The sequence below is a fragment of the Protobothrops mucrosquamatus genome, unplaced genomic scaffold (assembly GCF_001527695.2).
Source record: "Protobothrops mucrosquamatus isolate PMUCROS unplaced genomic scaffold, P.Mucros_1.0 scaffold1605, whole genome shotgun sequence".
In the NCBI taxonomy this organism is placed as follows: Eukaryota; Metazoa; Chordata; class Lepidosauria; order Squamata; family Viperidae; genus Protobothrops; species Protobothrops mucrosquamatus.
In genome coordinates this window covers 381,258-407,741 of record NW_015387768.1, presented here as the reverse complement: position 1 = coordinate 407,741, position 26,484 = coordinate 381,258, and the positions used below count along the sequence as shown (strand labels likewise).

The following is a 26,484-nucleotide window of genomic DNA, read 5'->3' as shown; positions in this document are numbered from 1 at the left end:
ATATATATATATATATATATATATATATATATATATATATATATATATATATATATATATATATATATAATCTGCTGAATAATATGAATGATCAATCAGTTTGAACATTTGACTGCTTAATTTTCATAGTTCCTTTTTTAGTTTTATTTCATTTTTGTCAAAACTCATTGTCCCCATGTGTATGGTGAATACTACTTACTTGTAATAATAATAATAATAATGATAAAGTTGGAAGGGACCTCGGAGGTCATCTAGTCCAACCTCCTGCTCAGGCAGGAAACCCTATACCATTTCGGACAAATGGCTGTCCAGTTTCTTCTTAAAAACTTCCAGTGTTGGCGCCTTCACCGCTTCTGGAGGCAGGTTGTTCCACTGGTTAATTGTTCTAACTGTCAGGAAGTTTCTCCTTAGTTCTAGGTTGCTTCTCTCCTTGGTTAGCTTCCATCCCTTGCTTCTTGTCCTGCCTTCAGGCGCCTTGGAAAATAGCTTGACTCCCTCTTCTTTGTGGCAACCCCTGAGATATTGGAACACTGCTATCATGTCCCCCCTCGTCCTTCTCTTCGTTAAACTAGACATACCCAATTCCAGCAATCGTTCCTTATATGTTTTAGCCTCCAGTCCCCTAATCATCTTTGTTGCTCTTCTCTGTACTCTTTCTAGAGTATTCACATTCTCCAAATTATTACTGAACTCCCAGATTAAGGGTCTTCTGAGATATATTCTTCCTCACCTCATGTAACATATTATGAGGCAATAGTTTTCTGTTCATTCTCTATTTTAAACATTTTTAAGAACAGTATACAATTCTATGAATATATTTCTTGTTTCTAAAAAGACATACTGTAGAACTCTTTATTTAGATTGGCAATAACATTGGGTGTATGTTTGTGTGAGTGCGGGGGAATTGGGGTTGTTTTTATAAACAAAAATCTATGCAGTGTTTTTCTACCATGCACACAATGCTTCATCTTGGAAGACCTAGGAGATACAAGCACATTAAAGCTAATCAGTCTGCTTGGAATAGAAGGGAAGGGGGAAGGTATGCCTGTCATTGTTGCATGAACCCAGAGCTTTGATTGATCTGTTCAAATATTAACATGCCTAGTGGGGTAGCCCACAATATCCTCCAGGCCTCCCAATATATAAATATTCATACAATAACATCTGCCATGGTTGCATATTTACTATTCTGCTAACTTCCTGTTGTTTTTAATGGGAATAAGTAGTCTCTTTGAGGAAATTCCAAAGGAACTAAAAAAAAAATTCCCCTATATGTACCTGTGATTTAAGAAGTCCTCTCAATATTATTTCTAAACACCTCTTTTCTTATATGACAAAAACATTAATCATTGCATTTCCCACATTCCAAAGGTAGCTTCACCTCAGCTTCTTCACTCCATAAATTATCTCTTGGAACATATGGAACAATCCTGTTAAACTCATAACAGAAATATCTTATTTAACAAAAACATCTTATTTGTACTTGCTACCAAACACATTTTAATCCAACAAAATCTTATGTATTTCCTCGGCCAAAGCTCAAATAAAATATTATTAACGGTCTTTTTATGCCTATGGTAGAAAATATGGATATGTCCCTGTGGCCCAGATAGGATCTTTCTTTATGTCCCATTTTTGTTCCATCTTGGAACTCAGTAGAGACTATGCAATTTTTGCCCACACACTATCCAGATCATCAACTGGTTCTCTCTTTTGGAGCTGAGATGCCATCTGTATCTTGAAGGCATATTGTATATATTAGCACTTTTTTTTAATTTATTGGGAGGAATAAGAGAGATGATTCTGTCATTATTAAAATGAAACTGGTGAAATGTCCTAGAACAGTGATGGCGAACCTTTTAAGACCGAGTGCCCAAACCGCCACCCAAAACCCACTTATTTATCGCAAAGTGCCAGGGCTGCATCAGCAATGTGTTGCCTTCGGGGGGGAAGCAGGGGGGGGCATGGCCCACTGGGTGGGTGTGGTTGCGGTGGTCATGGCAGACTGGGTGGGCATGGCCGGGGTGGGCATGGCCACCTCAAAGTTGCTTGTGGGGAGACACCTGTGGGAGCTAGGCAGGATTGGGGGAGATCCAGGGGGTCTCTGGTGGGTGGGGTAGTGGGCAGGAGGCTTTTTCTGCAGGGTGAGGCAGGGGGTAGGGCGGGAATGCCATTGCTGCAGGGCAAGGAAAGGTGAGTCAGGGGCGGCAGCTGCCTGACACCATCGGCCCCCACATACAGAGGCCATGGGGGTGTGTTCTACCACCTGTACTCGAGCTTGCTAGCCGGCCGCTTCACCTCCTTTGTGCTGGACTGGGCTGTTGCTCCAGGCACCGGCAGTGGCCTAATGGATCTGCGCGAGCTGCTGGCGATGGCGGGCATGCCTACAGAGAGGGCTCTGAGTGCCGCCTCTGGCACGCGTGCCATAGGTTCGCCATCACTGTCCTAGAAGACAGTATATGTATGCTACTGATTTGGACACATATTTATTCTCACACAGCATTACCTGAAAATCTTTCCATCAATAAAGAGCAGTCATGAAGGCCTACTGTACAACCTATGTTGCTTTCTGCATTCCTTCCCTCTTTTAGCAGTGAAGTAATTTCTCATGTTTCCAAGCATTCCTGGACCATATGGTGAGCATGTATGGCAGTCCCCAGGACTTCAGTCTCTGCAACAATATTTGGTGAAGTAATCTTTTTTCCCCCTTTGTTCGGTAAATTATACAAAATAGGGCTATTGGTTACTTCTCTGGGGACTGGCATGGCTGAGAATAAAGTCCCTAGGTACTATTGTTGTTGTTGTTGTTTTGGCTGTGAGGACATTCTTTATATCAGGCTGAGGAAATAGGATTTGTTTTGAGTCCCGTATAGCATTTGGATTACTTTCAAGCAACCAAGAAATAAATCATTCTGGATGGTATCCTAAATAAAATAGAGCCATTCGTTTCATCATTACTCATCATAATGAGTTCCTGTTTTGTGCATTTTTACATAAATACATTATTAGCATATGCTCTAGTGAAGTTTTTTAAATGTAATTGATTTTTAAGGCATGTCTTACTCTGTGTATACATAGAATTGTTTTTCCCATGGTGATATTTAAGGAGTGTTTTCATGAATATTTTTGGAAAATGAAGCCCTTTGGAAAATGAATTTAAGATGTATCTCTACCGAACAGTGCAGGCATTTGGTTAAGGAAGAGAAAATGCCTGACCAATATTACTTTCATTTAATGTACGTAGTTGCCATTTCTCTTTATTTCATTGTGTTCTGTGGGATGCATCCCAATGGACTGAGATTATCATCCCATTCTCTCAACAAAGAGATTGGTTTCTTCCTCTGCCTCCTCCGCCTCCTCAATATCCCTTCATAGAGGAAGAGAGTTGCAAAGAGTTACCAAAAAAATGCATTAAAGAGTGGAAGGGGTTTTTCAAGGGACTTGCAGGGAAGAAATAGTAAGCTGAAGATGGTGCCACTAAAAACAGAGCTGACTATTATGGCAGAATGAATAGCCAGCAAGTAGAAAAGGTCTTCATAATTTCTCGCCAGAGAAGGAGAGGACTTGAGATTGCTGTCGGGTGCTCCAGACAGTTGTTCCTTGTGAGTCTCCAGTCCAGTGGCTTTAAAGCTCTGGGAGACAAGGGAATATTAATTTCAAGAGTGTCTGGCTCTATAGATAGAAAGTGTGTTTAAAAGTTGTTATGGAAGATGAACAGCTTTTGCTGGATGGGACAGACTGATCTGAAAGTGGACTTGAAAGTGACAAGCTGCAAGAATGATATGGATGGAGATGCTATGCTGAATATATAGATGGAACTGGCTGATGTCTTGATAATTAAGAGATATATAAATAACAGATCAAAAGAGTGACCTGGATAACTTTCCTATGTTGGATTTACAAAAGAGACTTGAAGAATTTTGTGACAAGGGTCAAAGAAAAAAAATGAAAAGAAATCAAGTTCTAAGACATTATTTGACGGGGCCAAAGATCAAGATTGTTAAAAGTAAAAGTAATATAAAGTTGGTTTAGTTGATCAAGGTTAAAATAGATACATTGCCATCTTTGGTAACCCTTAATGAACTTTTGTTGATCAGGACTGAACAATGAGGTGATGAGGATTTATTTATATATAAGAGATGGGGTATGGGAAGAAGTACTCTTTTGCTGTACTTTTTAAGAGAAGGTGGTAAGTTAGTAAAACTGCTTATACTTGTTGTGAAGGGGGAAATCATTTGTTTATATTTTTTCTTTGCTATATTCTTTACTTTCTTTTCTATTTTTCTTTCTAGTTCTTTTCTTCCCTTTCTATTGTTTATTTTATTTATTTATATTAGTTTCAATCTTTTTAACTGTAATTTTTAATAAAATTACTATAAAAAGAATGGAAGGCATTTTTGTGAATATTTGAAAAGCAATTAGAGAACTTATTTCCTACAGACCTTGCATGTATAGATTACTTCTCTGTTTTCATTCCAAGAATATATGAAATTTCTTTGAGCTTAACAGCCAACTAAACTGTTAAATTAGGTTTTTTTAGGAAGAGCTCCCTATTACTCTGAATCTAGCAGCTATGATTGGGGACAGGCCTCCATTCACTTAATTCAAATTAAATTATTGTCAAAATGTGTATATGGGTGCCAGTGTTTTCTTAGTTTTAATTATTTAAAGCATAGATAATGAAAGGCAGTAAAGTTATCATGTTTGCAATATTAGAATGATTCTCTTGCATCTCTACTTCTGAAATGTAAATGGCTTTTTATTGACCTTAAAACTTATGAATTTCTCCTAAAACTGAATAAAATCCGGCCTCTGTTTTTGAGCTTCTGTTGGAATTATGCCATCTCGTGTTTAGTTGTCTGTAAAACAAGTTCCCTTGTTGCAGGAAAAGAAATATAAATAAACAAGCTGATGGCAATTCATTTATTGCCCTATTTAGCTATGCCTTAATGGTTTTGCTTTTCTTATTTTTTTTAAACTTGTATCTTTACAATAATGCAGATCCATGCAGATCATTTTTGATCGTGTGAAGATCTGAAATCAGATGGCATTGATATGTTGGCAATAACCCAAAGTGATTTTATTTTATTTTCTCAAATTCTGGTAAGGTCCTGGAAGTGTTAAATGATCTATGAATATCATTAAGAAATTAGATGAAACCTAATGAACATTAATTTATTCACACAAAATAGAAATGTTGCTGATAAAAAGGTTGTCTCTTGGAGTCAGTTTAATCTGTTTTAGACAGAATTTCACTCCTTAAAGAATCAAGTTGGTTTGATTAAAATTTGGCCTTGATTTTGGATGTGGCATTTATTGAAGGAATCTCCTTCTGCCATCTAAATACACTTAATTCTCCTTGTTCTCTAGCAAATGGCCATAGTTTTCCATGAAAGGGCACCATCCTATTTATAATAAAATGATGTGTTATGCATGACCAAAGGTGTCCATTTGTGATGGGTAGGTTATTGACTAGAACTAATTTCATTAGATATATGTTTGTTGTTGTTTAACGTTATTGTTGTTTAACTACATTAGTATTCTGTTTCTACGCTCAATTCAGAGTATCCTTCTATCCATACGGCTTTATATGAGTCGTCACATAAACTTTTAGAAGGCTGATTTCTCCCTGTGAACCTCATCAAATCTCCAAGAATTCTTTTTCTGGATAGCTTTACCTTTGGAATGCAATACAGTATGTATCAGATTTGGAAAGACACTTCTCAGCTGCGCCACCCTTTGGTGGCATAATTTTCAAAAAGAGGTTCATCTCACATTGAGGCTTATTATTTTTTTCACACCAGGTGGCCCTTTGTTTCTGCTTTTAAATTGTATCTCACCTAAAATTTTCCTCAGTCACTGTGAATTACAACTACCTTAACTTTACATCTAGAGATTTTATTATTTCTTGGTAGTAAGCGGCAGACAAGATAACTTTCTGTAAAGTATATGGTTTGAATATAGTTTAAGTTGCCATTACCTTAATATAAAAGAGTTAATTAGGTTTATTGTTATTAAGCCAAATTTAATTTGTGTCTTGTGTTTGAAGGCCAAGTGGTGGTTTGGAGAATGGGCGCGGATTGGGTGTGCTAGTGAAACATAAAACCTTGAACAATTTGTGCTTAATATAATTGTGGAGGCACATTTGTTCTTTCCACAAAAAATGCCAGGGAAGCCTCAGAGTCAGTCTTCTCTGTGGAGAAGAGGGAAATCTTCCACTTCTCTTTCCCCCATGTACCATTCGACATCTTTCAAGAAATGTTTTATCCTGTTCTAGTGTGAAAATTCTGGTTAATAGATTCTGGAACAGCTTCTTTGACCTAGACCTGACCTGCTGCTTAGTTTTTGTAATATTGACATTAGTTTTTGAATCCTTCCAGTAACTTTACACAACTGCTTCTTGTAGTTATCCACAGTAAGATTCTTTGGCATATATTAGTTATAAGATCCTCCAACATTTTTATTAAGCAAATGTTTATTTTCATTGTTAACATTAATTTCTATTCATATAAAAGAGGAAGGAGATTGTGAGCATGCTGATCGAATTGATGTTTCCAGGAGGTAGATTTATATATTATATTATATATTAGTATGATATGGTCATGTACAATGATTTGCATGCTATACAGTACATAATATCTGATGACCTATGTTCAGGTCTGCTTCTTCCAATAATTTGTACGTCAGAGGTGCCCAGAAGCATAACCACAATACTTGCCATTCTAAAGGGGCACCTGTATTTGTGGAAATGCTGCATTAGACATACCTTTGTCTTTATGAAGGGATCCAAGAGCCATGTCAATTGGAGCATTTGTGACATCTGAATTAACACTGTGGTTACTAGCAGAATGACACATTCAATAGTAAATATTAATTTGCAGCTTCCTCAATCTGATGGGGGAATTAGTAAGTAGAACATTATTTTCATATTAGTGTTATTCTTTCACCTATCTGCTTCCTTGTATTTTCTGAAGTCCATATTTGATGGGTGAAAATATAATTAGAGAAAGAACTCCATTTATAATAGACACAGGTTGAGAATACCACATATGCTTCTCAGTATGCAGTTCTATCTTAGTCAAAATGATAGCAACACACTCTATTTAATTTTTAGTTCATTTGCTGAATACAATCTGCTCAGTACTTCACAGTATGGCAGCTGGCAATTCTGATAAGTATTCATACATTTAAATTTTGAAACCATTAGTATGCTTAAGGTCTAAAGCTTAGTGTTATTGTTTGTGATTACTACAGCTAATTTTGGTCTTCACACTTAAAAGGTTTAATACAGAGGCACAACAGAATCCATAGTGTAGAACAGGGCTTTTCAACCTTTTCACCCATTGTACCATTTTTAGGATATGGCAATATCCGAGTACTACCAGTCGCCTAGCAAGGTGTCAAAAACTTGATGACCAAAAAAAAAGGAAAAAAGTAATAAAATACAGGTAGTCCTCGACTTACAACAATTCGCTTAGTGACTGTTTGAAGGTACAATGGCACTGAAAAAGTGCCCCCCAAGGCACAGCCGAGCAAGACACCTGCCTGCCCACCCGGTGGCGCTCTTCCTCCTGTCCGAGGTTTTCATTGTTGTGAGGATTTCTGTTGAGGCTTGGCAGCGGGGTGGGGTGGGGGGATGTTTGGTTTTTATTTCCCCCATCTGCTGGATGGTTGCAGCAGGTTTTGGTCACTTCACATGACCCTGGGACACTGTGACCGTCATAAATATGAATCAGTTGCCAAGTATCTGAATGTAAATCACAAGACCCTGGAGATGCTGCAACATTCCAGCTGATCGGTGCTTCTTCTGGGCTCAGCAGAAGCGCCAGGATCAGTGCCGAGCTCCAGCTGGAGCCTGGCGCTTCCACTGAGCCCTGACAGTCTTGAAGAAGCACTAATCCTGGCGCTTCCACGGAGCCCTGATAGCCCTGCAGCTCCAGCCATCTCTCGCTCAGGCTTGTGCAGTGCTGCCACCGGTTCAGCTCATTCCCCTCCCCCGCTACCACTTTTCTAGGATGGTTGCGTACCACCTACCAGGTGCCAATGTACCACAGGTGGTACCCGTATCACTGGTTGAAAAGCCCTGGTGTAGAACAATAGAAGCTCAGTCCATCTCTCCTTAAAAGCCCCTGGGACTTCATATCCTGGCTCTACCTCCTACCCTATTGCAATTCTCTTCCCCCCCCTCCATTGTGGGAGATAAATAACCTACCCACCCACCCTCACACTCAGTGTCACTTTCTGGTAACTTCTAAGTAAAATAAATACAATACAACAATTGCTATATATAATTTGTGCCCTGATCTATTTGAAGGCCAAGTGAAGGTTTGTAGAATGGGCCATGGATTGAGCATGCTTGTGACGTTCAAAATCTTGAACAATTTGTATAGCAATTTTACATCACCTCCTGGTCTTATAGCACCAAAGGCTGTTATTAGAGGTATCAGCCACTAAGTAAATAATAAATTTCACAAAGTATGGGGTGGGGAAGAGAACTCAGCATCATTAAAAATAAAAGTAAAAATTGCCAAGAAACCCTTTATAGCTTTAGATATTAGAATTCAGATAATCAGTGCTAGAAGAAATAAATTTCCAGGGATTCAACATCTGTAAGAAAAGGATCCAATATCCCACAGATTCCTTAATGGTTGTGTTGAAAATGACAGAAAATACAAAATCCTGAAAGGATGCAAAGAAGACAGTAATGACCGCAACACCATACAGAAAATGAAGATTAAAAATTGCACTTATGTCTATCCAAGTGCCAGGTTAATCAATTTTTTCTTCTGATTTCAATTTACTTGGACTATAATCTGGGGCCAGAGATAATGGTGTCAGCTTTCCCCTTCTCTCGGCTCATGCTTGAGAGAAGTTGTGTGTTTAAACACAACCAGCGATTGAAGTGGCAGGGAGGTTGCAGTGCTGTGAATGCCATCTGGCTTTGATAAACAACAGTTATAAATGGAGATTTCATACACCTTTCAGTTTTGTCAAAAACTTTTTTTTCCTCGCAGATACCTTTGAAATGGGAGATGTTTTGTCAAATTGCCAAGAATCGCTTCTGACTACTGAGAACTTTGACTGAGTAGTTTCATCCCCAATATAGCAGTGCCATGTACGTGTGTGTATGTGTCTGTCTGAATGCACACATATATGTATGTATATAAGTACACATTCACACTATGTACGTATACACAGATGTGTGTGTGTGTATGTATATACACAGACGCATTCACATACACAAATACAAACATACTAGAGATTTGCTTCTTGAAATCTTCGTTTCCACAAATAGTTACTCAGAATGTTTGTATGCATAAAAGAGATGGAAAGAAGTGTTTGTGGAAGAGAAAGGTGGAGGAAGGTATGGGTGTTTATATAAAAATGGAAACTAAGGCAGTAAGTATCGATTAGTTTTAAAAAATATCTTATTTTAAAAATATACCTTTAATCATTATTCTTTTTTCTGCTTTTTTAAAAAAAATGTTTTCTTTAGTCAGAATAAACTATACACACCCACATATGTGCATACACACTGAAATTAGTGTTATGTACAGTGTAATTGGGAAGAAAAAATATCCAGATTTTGTTTCAGTTGGAGTTGAGAACCCTAGGTTGCCCTGGTAAGGAACTGTATTCTCCAGGATTGTGGTGTTTCTGCACATTTCTTACCTTGTCTTTGAGAGAGAGGAAAGATAATGTTAAATTCAGGAATATCTTCTGCAGAGAAAGTGTATGTATGTATGTGTATATGTATGTATGTATGTATGTATGTATGTATGTATGTATGTATGTATGTATGTATGTGTATATGTATATGAGAGAGAAAGAATCAGAAATGTCTGTATTTCTATATCCTGTCTTATTACTCTATTCCATTTTGGGATGAGCCATGTTCTTCAAAGCCCCACACCTGCAAATTGCCCTTGCTTACGCATTCCCACACACATTCCTTTGAAACACTCAAAATCTTAGTTTCCTTTTGCATTTTTAAAAATGATTCCAACTTCCTTTATTGGTTTTGCAAAGTCTCTTTTGCTTTGTGTGTCAATAAACTCTACTTCTTAAAGTTGTCCATCGTTTTGTGAGACAGTTGTGATCTACTCTAATCCTTTACATGGACCAGTTCAGGTACCTTATTTTAGGAAGTTTTAGATGAAACTTGTACATTTTGTTAAGGAAGGTATCCTTGATTTTCATAGTTTGCAAACATTCGATTCTGTCTGACTTATTTTAAATCATGGATGTTCTTGAGCCATGCTACTAGATTTTTGCTCAGAGGGATTCTGTTCAAGTAGCTCCTTGAAGGACCCCAGATAGTCAAGCAGTTTCCTCTTCAGCAGATTTGATGCAGCCTGCTATTGACTTCTGTGCCCCTCTAATGATAACCTGGCTGTCTGGAGAATTCTGACCCTCTTTTGCACAGAATAATTAACTTTTCAGACTTCATTATGATTCTATTTTTTTTTAAAAAAGAAAAGAAAAATGTGTGCAGGGTGACACTTTGTTTTTAGATGTTTGTTGCTTAGTTCTGAGTATAATTGCATACCATCAACATGTAATGTCAGTATTTGCAAACTACGCTTTTGATCGCTGCTATTTCTAATTGCTGCTATTCCACAATGAATTTGTTTATCAAGGTACTTTGGGAGGGGGATGTGTGACCATTATTAGGAAGCATGGCTGTTTCTGGCCTGATTTCCCTTTAGTATGTGAGAGCCAGACACACTTAAAGGTCATCTTTACTCCTATTAGCGCAAATGGAATTAAGCTTCAAGAAGTACAGTATTGTAGCTGTGAGGCTGAAGAAAATTAAGTTCTTGACCTATTGTAAATGTAATGCCACAGCTGGAATATCAGCACAGCTTAATTAGTAATTTCAAACTTTGCCTGTTTACCAAAAATTTGTGTGTCCCATCTGCTTTATAGCCATTCTGGTACTTAGTTTAGAAAATAAGCTCTTGTTTCCCAATCTGCTTTAAGTGGATTAAGGCATGTTGCTGGTTTTCTTTCCCTCTCTATGCATGGTAAGTGAATTATTGCAGGATCCTGTATTGCCTTGGGTTGAAATTAATTGGTACCAGAAACTCAATTGTAAAAACTCCTCTAAAAACTGAATACAATGAAAATTCAGATTGGAAGAAATGGGAGAAATAGTAAGACTGCCTTTAATTCTCTTTTTTAATTAAATATGAAATATGTCAGAAAGTTTTCCTGCTGCTTTTATAATTTTCAAATTGTCATTGATAGGCCTGCTGTTAGCAAAAACTTCCTGGTTTTAAAACAACTTACAACATAACTAAGTTAAGGATTTTTGCAAATGTTGCACTTTTTTCATATTGCTTCATAAATGTCAATTTATTCAGTATTAATTCCAGTATATTTAGAAGTCAAATAAGTTGTTCTTGCATTCTGTTTCGAAATGTATTGTTAACTGTTCTGTGATGATGGGTTGTTGCATTTCCAATTTTGACTGATGCAGGAAAATTTATTTTTCTCTTTGAAATGTAGGATTTGTTGCCTAAACATATTGTTTCTGACTTTTATATGCATATATTTATTTATATAGTATGATGTTTGTGATTTCTTTGACTGTCCAACGTTGAACCAGTCTTGCCAACAAAACCATCAAACATTTCCTATTTCTCTACTCTTCTTGTTTTTAATTTTTACTTTTTAAAGAATACATTTTTGAAAAAAAAATCTCTTAATGGGAAACCTGGCACTGTCTGTCTTCTCTGTTCTGCAGAAATGTTGAAGGAGTTGAACCAGCAACGCAGAGCGAAAGAGTTTACAGACCTGAAAATTATTGTTGAAGGCAAAGAGTTTGAAGTCCACCAAAATGTTCTAGCTTCCTGCAGCTTGTATTTCAAGGACCTGATTAAAAGGTTTGCCTTCCTTCCAGCTGTGATCTGGTCTGTTCTTTTGTAGGACGCATTTGTGTCGCTTTTTTCCTCCCCTCTCTTTCAGGTTTATGAAGATTTGACTCTCCTGTCACAGAGCCAGTAGCCATTCTTTCCACTTACTCTGAATGTATTTTTTTCAAACAAAAGACTCAGATTCATTTCTTACACATAAGCTGATCTGCACAATTCCAGATCTTGTTATTTGCACATTTTGGCTGAAGAGAAATGCTCTGTCATGGAGCATTTTAAAATCAAACTCAAATACCTTAAAAATAGTGTTGATCACAAAACACAACTTGTTAGGTTAATAATTAAAAAGGATACCACTAACTCTTCCTCCAGGCTGCAATAACTAATATTATTAAAAATTGCCAAGTTTTCATACTAACAAGGATTGTGTTGTGTAATAGACATTTAACCCTTTGGACGTTGACGTTTGGGACATCTGATGCTTGTGGAATTGAAAAAGGTGAATACATGACAAATCAAATGTTGAAGTCACACCTTTTTATCATGACTTTATCAGAACAAGAGAATTTTAGCTTTTCAAAAAAATCCTTAATTCTTTCTACTTGACAGAGTAACTATTCCCCTCCTTGACCAAGTAGTGTGTCAGGCCTGCCATAGTGTCTTTGTGTAAATTTCCATCTTTGCAATTTACTCCCTCCATCTGATTGTAACATTGCATGATAACGGTTTATTTACCATTACATGGATTATTTTAAAATGTGTTTCCTTCATAAATTCATGGTATTTTTACAGTATTAGCAAACCAACATAGCAAGATTGGGGGAACCCAGAAGAATACAATAATGTTCATATTTCTACAGTCATCAGCAAATTAATCTGGATCCTGATTTCCAGCTTGCTGTATTTTCCAGAACAGACTCTGAACCTGGAGTGTACAAAAAGAGAAAAAAATGGGGATTGCAAAACATTGTGCTGGCTTAAACGTTGTCACTAACACAGTAGTGGCTATATTTTATTCCAGGGTTGCATTTTTGCTGTATCTTCTTTTCTGAGAAACAGAAAAATGTCCTTTCATTAAAGCTTGGGTTTTTTTAGTTGTTTGTTTTTAAATAATTGTGGTGACACTATACTACTGTTGTATAGCTGAACTTAACTTCCTTATCAATTATTCAGAAATAGTGGAGCTAGTATCATACTTTTCCCCCTTCCGTAAGCCAAATTATAGCTAGCTTTAGTTGCTCTTGGACTCTATATTCTGCCTGCTCATTATCACTTACTAGTGAAGGTTACATTATATGTTTCTTGCCAAGATAAGATATATATTCTGCAAGGAAAGTCTTTGGCTCCATTGATAAAAATCCTGTAATTGACTAGCCTTGCAGTATCACTGATTTAATTGCACAGTCTCTTCCTTGCTAGTCAGGTTGTCAGATACCATCTGCTTCTGGAGAAAATCAGGTCTGAATTTAGTAATAATTGTGGAATACTTTAAGACAAATCACTGATAACCTCCAAATGGTTTTTCTTCCATTTTTAGTATCTTCAACTTTAACAGAAGATGAGATGAAATGGTTTAATTAAGCAATTCAATGAATGCATCTGGATGATACTTCTGGGGCTTCTTTTTGTAACTTGCAGTTTTTTTCCCTATTATTGCCATGACCTGATAATATAGTGCCTGCCACTTTGCATTGGTAAATGTTAATATTATTAGCTATCAATCACATTTAGCCTATTAAGAAAACCCCAGCTCACCTGAACACAAATATGTTAGGACAGTCCTGGTCTTGTCCCTGTATAACATAGCTGAATCCACTTTAAACCTAACCCACCTTTTGTTTCACATTAACATTCCAAAAATTGTCCTTCCAGGACAACAACGTTTTCATATATATCAATATGAAATTGCAGATAAAGATAACGAAAAGAGGCTCTCACAGTCCTTTATAATTAAAGATGGATGAACATGGGATTTTGTAGCTAAAGGAAAAGAACTGGCACTATATGAAGTCTTCTCACAGATATACTAGTATATATAAGCGAGACTGGATAATATGGTTAGAGATAGTATTTTCCATTACTCTAGGTAGAACTAAAAACATCCACGCTCAAATCTTCCATAAGACTTTGCTTATTCCTGCCTTCTCTCATATATAAATATATAAATGCTAATAGCAAGAGATGCAAACAGAGTAAAACTCTAAAGGTGGAAAACCAACATTTTTAAACAAGGATAAGCATGAGTTCTCTGTTAAAATGGGGCTTTTAGTTAGGAAGAACTAAGTATCGCGGTTGTGTGTAATTATACCCAAATAGCTTTTTTTTTTTAACTTGTAGAGCAAATACACAAAATGTGTTTTAGAGTGCAGAAGCAGGGAATGGATGGAGGAGATAGATATGCTCCAAATTGCCGTCTTTAGCAAAGGGCCCCTAGCACAGGCTTCCAAATCTGGAATATTACATGTTGGAGCATTATGGGTGGAAACCATTCTTATGGTGGATGAGAAGGTCAGCCATTAGCACTGTTTCAGCCATTGATTTTGAGCTAGAACTCTGCGTTACATCAGCAAACACAAGTTTCCCAAATAAATGTCAGCTAAATACCAACATGTTTGTGTAGGAAATGCAATTCTGGAGAAGAATGTTAGGAAAGATTCCTTTGAAATTATGTGCATAGTTTTGGGAACTTGTGTTTGCTGCACAACATACATTTAATAAATGTCGTAGCCAATTTTCAGCACTGCAGTCTTCTCAGATGTGTATTTTAAATTTATGTGAACAGAATTGGAAATTGGAAGGGATTCCATGCAACTTTCTTTCCGGCAGAGTTTTTTGTTTCCTTTCAGGCATATATAACTGGAATGTTCCTATATCCATTTTTCCTTTTTCAATTACTTTGGGCATTGCATTGTATATGAACAAAGATACCAGAGCCCACCATTCATGACTGTATTTCTTCCAATTTGGGGGGTATATTTTGACTATGGTTTTATATCATAAGAGGTATTTATATATCATAAGACAGTGGTGGTGAACCTATGGAACGCGTGCCAGAGGCGGCACTCAGAGCCCTCTCTGTGGGCACGCGTGCCATGCCCCGGAGATGGCAATTGTCCCTCTTCAACCAGCCGCCCGCTAATTCACCGAGGTCCCACATGGCCAGATGCATCCCAGCACCCATGCACTCACTGGCCTCTGTGTGCAGCGGCTGATGGTGTCAGGCAGCAACCGCCCTGGCCCCTGCCTCACCTTGCCCTGTGACAATGGCACCTCCGCCCTGCCTTGCCTTGCCTTACCCAGCAGGACAAGCCTCCTGCCCACCGCCCCACCTGCCAGAGACCCCCTGGATCTCCCCCAACCCTGCCCAGGCCCCACAGGCGTCCCTCCCCACAAGCAACATAGAGGTGATCACGCTCACCTTAGCCACACCCACCCAATCTACCATGATCACCACAGCCACGCCCACCCAGTGGGGCAAGCCCACCTGGCACCCGGCGATAAATAAGTGGGTTTTGGGTTGCAGTTTGGGCACTTGGTCTCTAAAAGGTTTGCCATCACTGTCATAAGAAGTATGACTAACTATTACTTATCTATAGGTAGGTCAATAAGACAACCCTGCACACACAGATACAACACACATGTGTATGTCTTTGTGTATTTAGGTATTAGCTATCATAGTCACTATAAATTGTAGCTTGGAATTGAAGTATGGTAAAGGGTAGAAAATAATTTGAAATTAATTTCAGGTTCCAAATATTGATTATTTTTTATTTGCTGCTTTTGAAACTCACAAGAACTTAACTCCTCATCTACATGNTCCTGACAGTGAGAACAATTAACCAGTGGAACAACCTGCCTCCAGAAGCGGTGAATGCTCCAACACTGGAAGTTTTTAAGAAGAGACTGGACAGCCATTTGTCCGAAATGGTATAGGGTTTCCTGCCTGAGCAGGGGGTTGGACTAGATGACCTTCAAGGTCCCTTCCAACTTTACTATTATTATTATTATTATTACATGGAGTGTTTATTGAAGTTTCAAATCTAACTCAGGGCTTGAGTAGTAATTGAATGGATGTTTCTAAACTTGTTATATTGGTGTCAGCATCTTATGAAAGTGCTCACACTTTTTAGGCCACAAGCCAAAAAATACTAGCAAAACCTAATATTGGTTCAGGTATGGTGGAAGTGGATCAAGAGAATTTGCTGAAATGAATCCACAACTAAGCGAAATAGTAACATTGTGTTTTAATGGAGACATGAAAGGAGCCCCCAATTGGGCATCCCCTGTGATGTTACCATTTGATCGTCCCAAAGGTGCTTTTTCAAGAGGCAACTGGACTTTCTTGTTTGTTCTTTGAAGACGTTTCACTTCTTATCTAAGAAGCTTCTTCAGCTCTGACTGGATGGTGGGGAATGGAAGGATTTTTACTCCTTGCAGACACTGGTCATTTGCATTGAGGCTACTTGGAGGTTTATATGTGTCTTCAGGGTCATCTGAATAGTGCAGATAGGTGTGGACCCTTCTTTGGAAACCTCAACAACTCTCTAAAGGAATGCAAATGACCAGCTGTCTGCAAGAAATATAAATCCCTCCATTCTCCACCATCCAGTCAGAGCTGAAGAAACTCCAGTTGCCTCTTGAAAAAGCACCTTTGGGACAGCCATGACCCGTATGAGTGAGAATCTCCATAGATATTGATCATCTAAACCTTCCAACCTTGGTGCTTCCAACACGAAAGCAGAAGCAGCTGCAACTTGTTTGTGTTTGGTATGTCCTGTTAATGATAATTCTTTAATTATAGCCTAGATGTTTGTGTTAGTTTATAGTGTATCCAAACAGGTTAGTACTTTATGTATTAAATGTATATGCCATCGGATTCCTGATGTCTTCCCCTTGACTTGCGGATACTCGGGACAATTAAAGACGTCTTCCAGCGACGTAGGATATTGCTTAAAGAAATATTTTTGGTACACTTCGGTATGAAATCCGGAGAAAATAATTCTAAGTCACGTGAACCCTTTTGTTTCGATCTTTATTAATACATGAACAAATCGGTTCAGGATCAAAAACAAAAGTTAAACGTGAAAATCGGAAAGTATCTAAAACTGAGTAAATACTAAATCTGCTAAATGCCTGTTGGAACACAACAAAATTAGCAGCGAAATTAACAGCCATTGAACACAACACAATTAACCAAGACATTTGGCTATCTGGGAGAGGGGTATCAAATGCTGTCAGAACTTTGGAGAGTATCCAAAGCCATCCAAGTTATTTTGGAAGCAAAGCAGAAAAACTCACAAACGCTTCTCCCCGTACCTGGCAGTAAAAACATATTAATGACAAATTAACACAACTCCTTTTTTATGATGCTAAAGGTCTGTTAGCTTAGATGGCTGCCTTATTCTAACTTCCACTGCCCCAGCCTTAAGTGCATAGTCCTTTGGTTTCCAGCCAGCATGGAGATTAATCCAGCACTCCCAGAAAACTGAATATTGAAGAGGTTTGCACTACCTTATTTAAAAAAAAGAGAAGAGATTAGCTTAAATGGTATTGAGTTATGAATTAAAACCAAAGGAATGTCAGCAACTTCTGTTAATCCTGTTATAAAATCTGAGAGATGGTCCAATAGCTTGGTGGAAAGAACAACGTGTACTCTTCCTTTTACAGCTGGGTGGGTACCCGGAGAATGCTTGGGATGCTAGCTCATTTAAATAATATTATGGAAAATAGTTCCATGTTCTTTTAGAAAGTTCAGGATAAAAGTTCTACTTTATGCTCTATTTATTAAGCAGTGGAACATATTCTTCTTAACGTTTCAGGTGGCTTTTAGATTTGATCCTTTACAGTTGCCAAACCTCTGGAAAACCCAAACTACACATTCATGAGTTTCTTTGTAGAAATTCATTGAGAGTTCTAAATATGTCAGTTCCTTCCATGGAAGATAATTGGTCTTGCACTGAACTTGCAGGACTGAAGGTATCAATTGGAGATAAGACTTTAAACCTAACTGCAGTCAGAACAGAAGCCAGTAGTAATTAAAAAACATGATTCCAGTTTAAAGGGCTTGAGTGTGCTACAGTGCATATATCTTTTAGGATTTGGTTTTTTTTTAAATGAATAGTGAAATTCTCGCTTATTAGATATGCTGTGGTCCATTAGAGATCAGAAACCTGCACGCAGAATGTAAATGTCATGAATCAAACTGTGTATTCAAATGTTTATCGTTGTTTTGCTCCTTTTACCACCAGCGGCAAAATTGTCTTGCTCTCCTAAAAGCTTAATAGTATCTTTGCAACAGTGCATTGCACTGAGATGGTACTGCATTATTTTAACTTGCTATATTAAACATTCAGCCCCTTTAAAAAGTTAATGGAATATAGTAGTTTTTCTTTGGTTGACCTTCCTGGCAACAATTACTAGATTTGTAAGATTTATACAAGATATAAGAGTCAGAAGGGATTATATTAACCTGTTGAACAAACAGAATCTGGCATCTCAAAATCAAGAGAACTATTTTTGAAATTTATTAATTAGACATCCATTTCATTAATATTAAAGCTATGGATGCAAATTCTTATCACTCAGCTTCCTTTGAAAGTTTAGTGTTATTCCTAGGGTTTTCATTCAGTCAAAACAGAACTGCAAATCTTGTCCAAGCAATGTCAAACTAATCACTATGCTTGCTTTTGCTATGGATAAATAGGCAGTGAGGCATGCTGCAGTGTTAACAGTGGTGTGCAAGGTGTTTTCATGACCTAACCATATATTTACCTGAGTCTCACGCCCTTCTGGTCCTGGCTGTTTGGGGACCTAGATGAAAATCAATGGGAAAGCTTTATCTCCATAGGGAATATTTACATCACAAGTTTTAAACAACAGGACTTTCATATACCTGCAAGAGCAGACAGTAGCAGACAACCATCTAACAGGTTTCTTTATGTGGATGATGCAGCAATCTGAGATTGAGGATTTTTGCAAAAACAGCTTTAAAACATTGTTGAACCATTAATAGTCAAGACAGAACAGAACAAAGTTATGTTCCACTTTACTGGGTCCTGCAAAGAACATGCAAAATTCAACACCGTGTTTCTGATTTACTGAAGCTCTTTGTTTTGTTTTGTTCAAGCTGTGCTCGTTTTATTCTTTTTAAGCTTTTAGAGGCAAAAGTCCCCAGAGAGTAATTACGTATTTTTCAATTTGAGTCATACCCCAATTTACACCTTTTGAAATTAGTTCAATCTCAAACTCTTAAGGGTAGTCTTTCAGTTTTTAATACTATTCCCAACACTTTTTAAAATCAAAATTGGACTTTTGTGGCAAAATGAGAATCCGGATTGTATTTTAATATTTTTTAACACTGAACTTAACTCCTTAAGTTTTATACCCTTAAAATAGTAGTAACAGAATTCCATCAAGATTTGTATAGTTGCTTTTTGGAGTCTAGCCTTCAAATACATTTTTTCTTCAGCAGTGCTACTATCAAGAGAACACCAGATTGAGTATTAAAGCACAACTAAAATGGATCACCAACTGGATGTGTCACTGGTTTCAGGTTATTTTAATCTGCATATAATGAATTGTTCCCTAAAGCCCCCTGATTATTTATCAATTATAAATGCAGGAGAGGGGATGATATGGAGATGACTTGGGAAAGACTTTGAAACAACTATTTCAACATCTCTGGAGGACAAGGTTATCTCAGTATTTCAAGGAGAGAAAGTATACATATAATGAAAAGTCAGAAATTATTTGCTTATATAGCAAAATAGCTGGATCTACTTATTTCACTGATGCAAAAACAAATCATATTAAGATGCAGCCAGATCTGTGAATCCATTAAGTCACACCAATGGTCTGTTCAGCCCCACCTGGAGACATTGAGGATTCGTAATAGGCTTTTTCTACATTCCAGCAATGGGATCTTTAGACAGTTATGTTTAATTAGTGGTTTATGTGAATATACCACTGTTTAAAAGCTTGTAAGATGATGCAGTTAAACACTATGCTGATTATAAGTAATTATGGAAAAAAAGATCAATTGATATTATGTTAAAAAGGTGGGGCTGAAAAATACTCAAGCTACTGAATAGTTACACTTAACTCATATGTTAACTCATATCTTGATTTCAATAATGCATGGAATCAGAACTCTATAAAGAATGCTAATGTGTTCTACAGCTTCATAGGAGGCAGAGGTATTGGAGAGCTGACATCTGTTAGATAGTGGCAAAAGCAGGAGAGACACCTAATTCAATGAAGACATAAACACAGTTTCTGACAACTACTCCTATGAAATAATATTGATCAGATCGTGAAGAGCAGCAACAACAGTATATGAATTAACAACAATACATGAATTAATCTCTCACATAAAATTTTAATTGAACCAATTCAAAATCCTTAAACAAGATGCAGATTTCCTGGCTTGATCAACCATACTGTCTAGCTGGAGGAACCGGATAAAAATATTAGAGAGTTGTTTGATCTCAGTAAATTAGACACTTGATAAAATTCTTTTTTCACTTGGAACTTACTCAACATAGAAGAATGATTAAATGTTCATAAAATTCAGCCTGAACTGAACAAATACTTAACTATATTGCAGTATCTGGACTTTTGCATAATTTAGAGTGGGAAATACTTTTGAGTGAAAATTAATTGTAGAGCAACAACTGTGTTGCTAACCTTTTAGTATTTAGTATGCAGTAAATATGATTAAAAGAGATCAGGCCAGAGAAAATGCTTTGTGTCTAGAATGACAACTTTGTTCTTTCCTGCTATGTTTTATATTCTGTTCTTAGCTGTCCTTGAGTCTTTGGGAGCATTTAGTTGTATATTTTTTGTTTAATTCAGTAACCAACTGAGACATTATGTAGTATAGTAGACAGGCTGGCTTCTGGTGATCTTTTCATATGTATTTGGGCCAACAATTATTCTTCGGTCCATTGTCTTTGTTCCTCTAAAAACAGATTCTAAGGAAGCCTACTCAGTAAGTTTTCTAAGACAAGCCTGTTAAGGAACATTTTGTTCCAAGGACAACTGGCTCATTCTTTTGCCTCTTATTTAAGCTGTGCTTTTAAGATTGTATCCACCCACCCACCCCACAAAGTTTTAGCCAAATTGCAGATCTGTAGTTCAGCATACTTGCTCAGCAACTGTAGCATTAAATTTGCTTAAGTTTATCTCATAGTATTTCTCATCAAGCCAGATTTGCTTCACTGAGTGACAGTGACTATGGTGGGTAATTTACTGACACAGAATATTAGATCCATGGATTTGCACCAATGAAAGATATTTTCTCAAAACCGAGCAAATGTAAACATAGGCCAAAAGATTCATCCTTCCAGTAAGCTGAAATAGATCTGGTAAATCCTCGTATCCTGAGGCAATACATACATCCATCTGCAGAATTGAAAATAACTTTTAAAAAATGTGCAAAGTTTACAAGATAAGTTTCTGAAACTATTATAAAATAGTCATAAATACTGAAAGGACAGGTTTTCTTCTACTGTAATACGTAATTGAATAAATATAACAGAAAATTATAATAGTACAGTATATCACAATCACCATCAGCATATTTCAGGAACAAAATAGTGTGTGTTAATGGCACTCACAGCCAAAGCAATGGGATTAACAGGAGACTTATGCAGAGGCCTTTGACTTGGAAGTAATAGTGAATGCCATCAAAGCTTGGATGGTGATTTTTGTGCTAAAATCAGAGTGTCTTAATGCCTGGTAGAAATTCAAAAACATTTCTGATTAGCTCAATTGCTATTATCTTAAATTATGGGATTTATTTCCACCAGCAGTTAAGCAGAGACATTTTTGGTAATTGTGAAAAATGGTCTCTTTGGCAACTCCAAAATAGAAAACATGTGAATTGCTGTGTGGATAGTAACTTTTGTGTAAGATATTTTTTTAAATGATAGGACTTTGATTTTTCCACAACTGTAAATGTATAATCCTTTGGTACTAAAAAGTGACTATTTGGGCTTTCACAATGCCCTGAATCATTATGTGGTTACTTAATTCTTACTTAGCATTTTAATACGAACCTAGCCAGAATAACAGAGTTGGAATGGACCTTGGTGGTCTTCTAGTCCAACACCCTGTTCAAACAGGAGACCCTATACATTCCAGATAAGTGGCTGTCTAGTCTCTTTTTAAAAGCCTCCAGTGAGCCACAGTCATTTACTGTAGTTAAACAAACAATGGTAGTGTTTGAAGCCAGCCACTGAGGCATAGAATTGGAACTATTGCTTTAAAAAGTAATAATAAATAACCCAACCGTAATTCTTTTAATTATCCTCAGCTTTTTATGAATATAGCTTGTCTGGTGTAAATGCCAGACCAATTAAACCAAAATTCAGGAGACTTTTTACTATTTCAGTCCTATTAAAATTGATACTGTTCAATGCTTAATTCTAGTTAGAGCTGGCTAGTTGACCAACTTGAAATAAAACAAGTTTGGGGTATTTAACATAGTGTTCTCACCCACTGTAAACAGATTTCAATAGGTAACAGGACTGCAGCTAGGACCGACAAAACTTCACGGAACTTTCGGTCAAAAGAATTTGCTAGCCACAAAACAATAATTTTAACAATAATTTTGAAACTGCCTCTGTAGGGAATGCTGTTATGTTCCTCAGATAGAAAAATGCTGAAACAATTGTTCTGAGTTGTATCTCACATTACTGTAATCACACCACTTCTTCCGGCATATGGCTTCATTTTTGAACAACCTGAGTTTGTTTTGACTTGTTAATGTAACTCAGGCAAGTAACTAGAGAGCAGACAGCTGTCTATAATATGTATAGATAGCTTTCCATATGTAATGTGAATTTGAAAAAAGAATATTGCCAGCCTTCAAAATACAATCAGATGGTTAATCAACCAAAATAAATATGGTTAGCAGGTGTAATGAGATCTATGAAGTTTAGCCCTGTGGGGGTAGATGGAGGCTGTGCACAAATCCTGTCTATAAACTAAAATTTCTGAAAGCAGCTTTGGCTTTGAAGGAACTTTACACCATAATATCATAAAATAAAATAACCAAACAATGTCAGTGAAATGTTTTGATGAGAATGTGTGTGCATGCACACACTGTATAAAAATTGACCATTTGTGGAGGTTCTAAAGGATGAGGAGGAATGTATGTCTGAATGAGATAACAAAAGCAGCTTAAAAACTAAGATTATTGAGAAACATACTTTCTTAGATCGTAATATTTTTCTCCTTTCATCTTCAAATCAAGTAATAAAATACATTTTTTAAAAAATAACTTCTTAATTTCATAGATTAGGTTCATTAATCATCCCATGTTTACACTGCAAAGTTATTTTGATACGCTACTTCTGTTTATGACCCTGCCTGTATTTAAGTGAGTAATATAGCTATGCAACATTTGCCTTCAAAGGCAAAATAGTACTTGACAGAGTGTGGTGGAGACATGGATATAGTTCTATGTGCAACCCTTGATAGCACCTGTACCTTCTCCCGGGGTCAAATACTTGCTTCATAATTTATTCCTAGGGATAGATGGATCTTTAAGTAATAGAACTCTAATAGGTAAGGAGTATGCATGTGTGTGGGGGTGGTGATATATCTCCCTATTATTTTTATACAATTAAAAATTTGTTCTATAGCAGGAATACAGAAGAGCTTCCCTTTCTTGATTCTTGCTGGTATAGTCCTTATAGGCTCCATATGTCCTAATTCTGGAATAATTCACTCATAAACCTCATAAAAGTTAGATGCTAAAAAGCTCACTACCTTCTTTAATACTAACTTGAACAAATTGATTGGCCTCTGATATAACTTGACTTCCTAATATCTTTATAAGGCCTGACTAACTATTCAGTGCATCCATTCTCCAATGCTAGGTTGATAAAAAAAAAAGACAAAAATCATTAATTATTAGACATTATTCTTTGGAAGCAAAAAAAATATCCCCCATGAATTGTTGGGGAAAGTTATTGATTTCCTGCCACAGTGTGAAATGTTTGACCTTTATAATGTGAGCAGTGATTACTGGGTCAATAAATGACATCATTCTATTTAAACTTTCAGGGAGAAGGGGAAAAAACCTAATACACCATACAGTTTAAGTATTTACTGATTTCTAAAATGTATTCCAGCCAACCTCCAGTAATACATAAACTTGTACAAATGCACATTTCAACCTCCAGTAATACATAAAATTGTACAAATGCACATTTTTGACACTTCGTACTACATATAGCATTTCAGGTGTAGTATCATATGCACCACTTGAAAGTTTTAATTGCCTTCTCTCTTTTTTGGGGGGGGGTTGAAATTTATTGTATACGCCCCTAAATTTTACCCTAAATTTTGACACTGCATAAGCCAATTTACTCCTTTCCGTAGAAATACTTAACTGCTAATGCAACCTTCCCCTCTTTAAATATGATTATTCTCAGCAATTGCAGCCTTTGATTGTTTCAGCAGTGTTTTCCTGCTGCAGCCTCAGGCAATCACAGAGAGTCAAGGAAATACAGCTATAACCCTAATCCTTTCCACCATAATTTGTTGCCAAACTAATTTTTAATTTGGCAGAAGGAGAGTGTCACTAAAGAACCTGGGGAACAATTATATTAACTGTATTTAATTGTGGGATCAGTGGTGCTCTCTGAGGGTACCTGGGACTTCACAATTCCACCCTGAGCTACCTGTCTTCTCTTCTACTGTATTTAATTTGAGTAAAATAAAACAATATTATAATGTTTGTTTTCTTCCCTAGCTTCATAAAGGTATCCTGCCTTGGTCATTTCCTACTGTAAGCAGCATGGGTCTTGGTATGCTACTCAGGTGCAGACTTCGGTCTGAAATATATTGCACATTCTTGTTTTATAGCATGGGTCTCCAAACTCAGCAACTTTAATACTTATGGACTTCAACTCCCAGAATTCCCCAACCAGGAGGCTGGGGAATTCTGGGAGCTGAAGTCAACAAGTCTTAAGTTTGCTGAGTTTGGAGATCCCTATTTTATAGAGACAGAAGCCCTCTTAAGCAATAAGAAATGTCATCTTTGTTCCAACCACAGGCTGTTGTGTTTTTTTTATATATGTGAGAGAGAATGTATTTAGGCAAAAGCTGGGTAAATTGCTCCAAAAATTGTAGCCAGAAAGAACAGGTGATTTTCAATGTTAAGAAAAAATATATATTCTCCTTGCACCCAGTTTCTTATTTAGTGAAAAACGATTCTATAGATTGCTACCCATTATGTGTACCAAAGTGAATTAGGGAACTGTTGGAACCTCCTACAACAATTACAGATCATGAAAACTTGTCTATTTGCCTCAATTCACTCAAAGAGGGGGTTCAGAGCTTCCTGAGTTGTCCAGCAAGATCTCACACCTATCTGAGGTAGTTGGAGGCCATTTCAATGCCCCTATTGTATCCAATGTGTATTTTGTCATCATTTTTTTTTTTACTTTCAGGATAGATCCTTCCATTAAGCAGAGTGAGGCACCTTCTTGTGCAATGGATGTGAGGGTTTTGTTTTGTTTTTGGCCCTTGTTTCCAAAACAATATGAGCAGCCTTGGAAGAACAGGTTTCTTGCCTTGGCATGAGAGAGGGAACAGCAGTTGATGCTAACTAATCAGTCCTTGCTTGTTGCAGTTTACCAGATAAGTTTTAGTGGGGGGGGACCTTGGTGATTTCTGAGCTTGGTTGTTTTCTTGCAAACGTTTACCTACTCAAATCAGGTAATGTCATCAGTGCCGAAGTTGCTGAGTACTAGTTGGAGTAATGAAATGTCTGCAAGAAAACAACCAAGCTCAGAGAGCACCAAGGACCCCTCATTTCAACCCTGAGCTACTAATACTCTCCTTTATTGGTGAGTTTTAGTGGGAATAGGAGATATTGTTTGTCTAGTTATAGAAGTTAATCTACTCAGTCCATCACTTGGGTGGGTTTATATCCTTTTGCTTATCTCACAGGAACCATGATCGAAATCCATCTACCCTCTTGTTTAACTTTGTTCAAGGCTGTCCATCTTCATGGAAGCCATATTTGTTCTTTGTGTCTTTGCTTGCCTTTTTTAAAATGTATTTGTTTTAATGTAATTTGTTTTGCTGATTGGGTCAAGAACTTTCTTGTCATGCAATGTACCCTGATCTGTGTGCCACACAGCAGCTCCATTACCTCATCTTGCCAATATTAAGCTGTCACCAGAAGAAAGAAAAGGATATAATTTTCTTTTCCATTTCTGGCAAGTCATGTTAGATCAATAAATCTCTGCTGGGTATTACAGCTCACCATGAGCAGTTTTTGTGATTGATTAAACACCTTAGCTTTGTTTTGGTGCTTAATCAATTAGAACAGCCATTTATTGCTTGGTATATTATGAAGAGAAGAGATCATCACAAAATTATTCCAGAGGGAAATAACAATCTGGAGTTGTCTCCAATATTGGGTTTGTTTTTTTTTTAAAAAAAATCTAATAGTGGTTACAGCTATTAACAAATTTTTGGATGCATTTACCTTCCTGTTGTCTCCAGGGAGAACTGAGTATGATTAATCACTTGCAGAACTATTGATACAATTAGCATATATAAATGTTAGCATCTTGTGACAAAAGCA

General features: G+C 37.0%; 1 protein-coding gene across 1 annotated transcript in view; it reads left to right on the top strand.

The window, feature by feature from the left end:
- The first annotated feature begins 11,751 nt into the window (after window positions 1-11,751).
- KLHL29 (kelch like family member 29) overlaps window positions 11,752-26,484 on the top strand; it is an 85,850-nt gene continuing 71,117 nt past the window's right edge. The window contains exon 1 of the mRNA XM_015822558.1: window positions 11,752-11,888. Coding sequence (XP_015678044.1) covers window positions 11,752-11,888 — 137 coding nt within the window. The remainder of the gene's footprint in view (window positions 11,889-26,484) is intronic.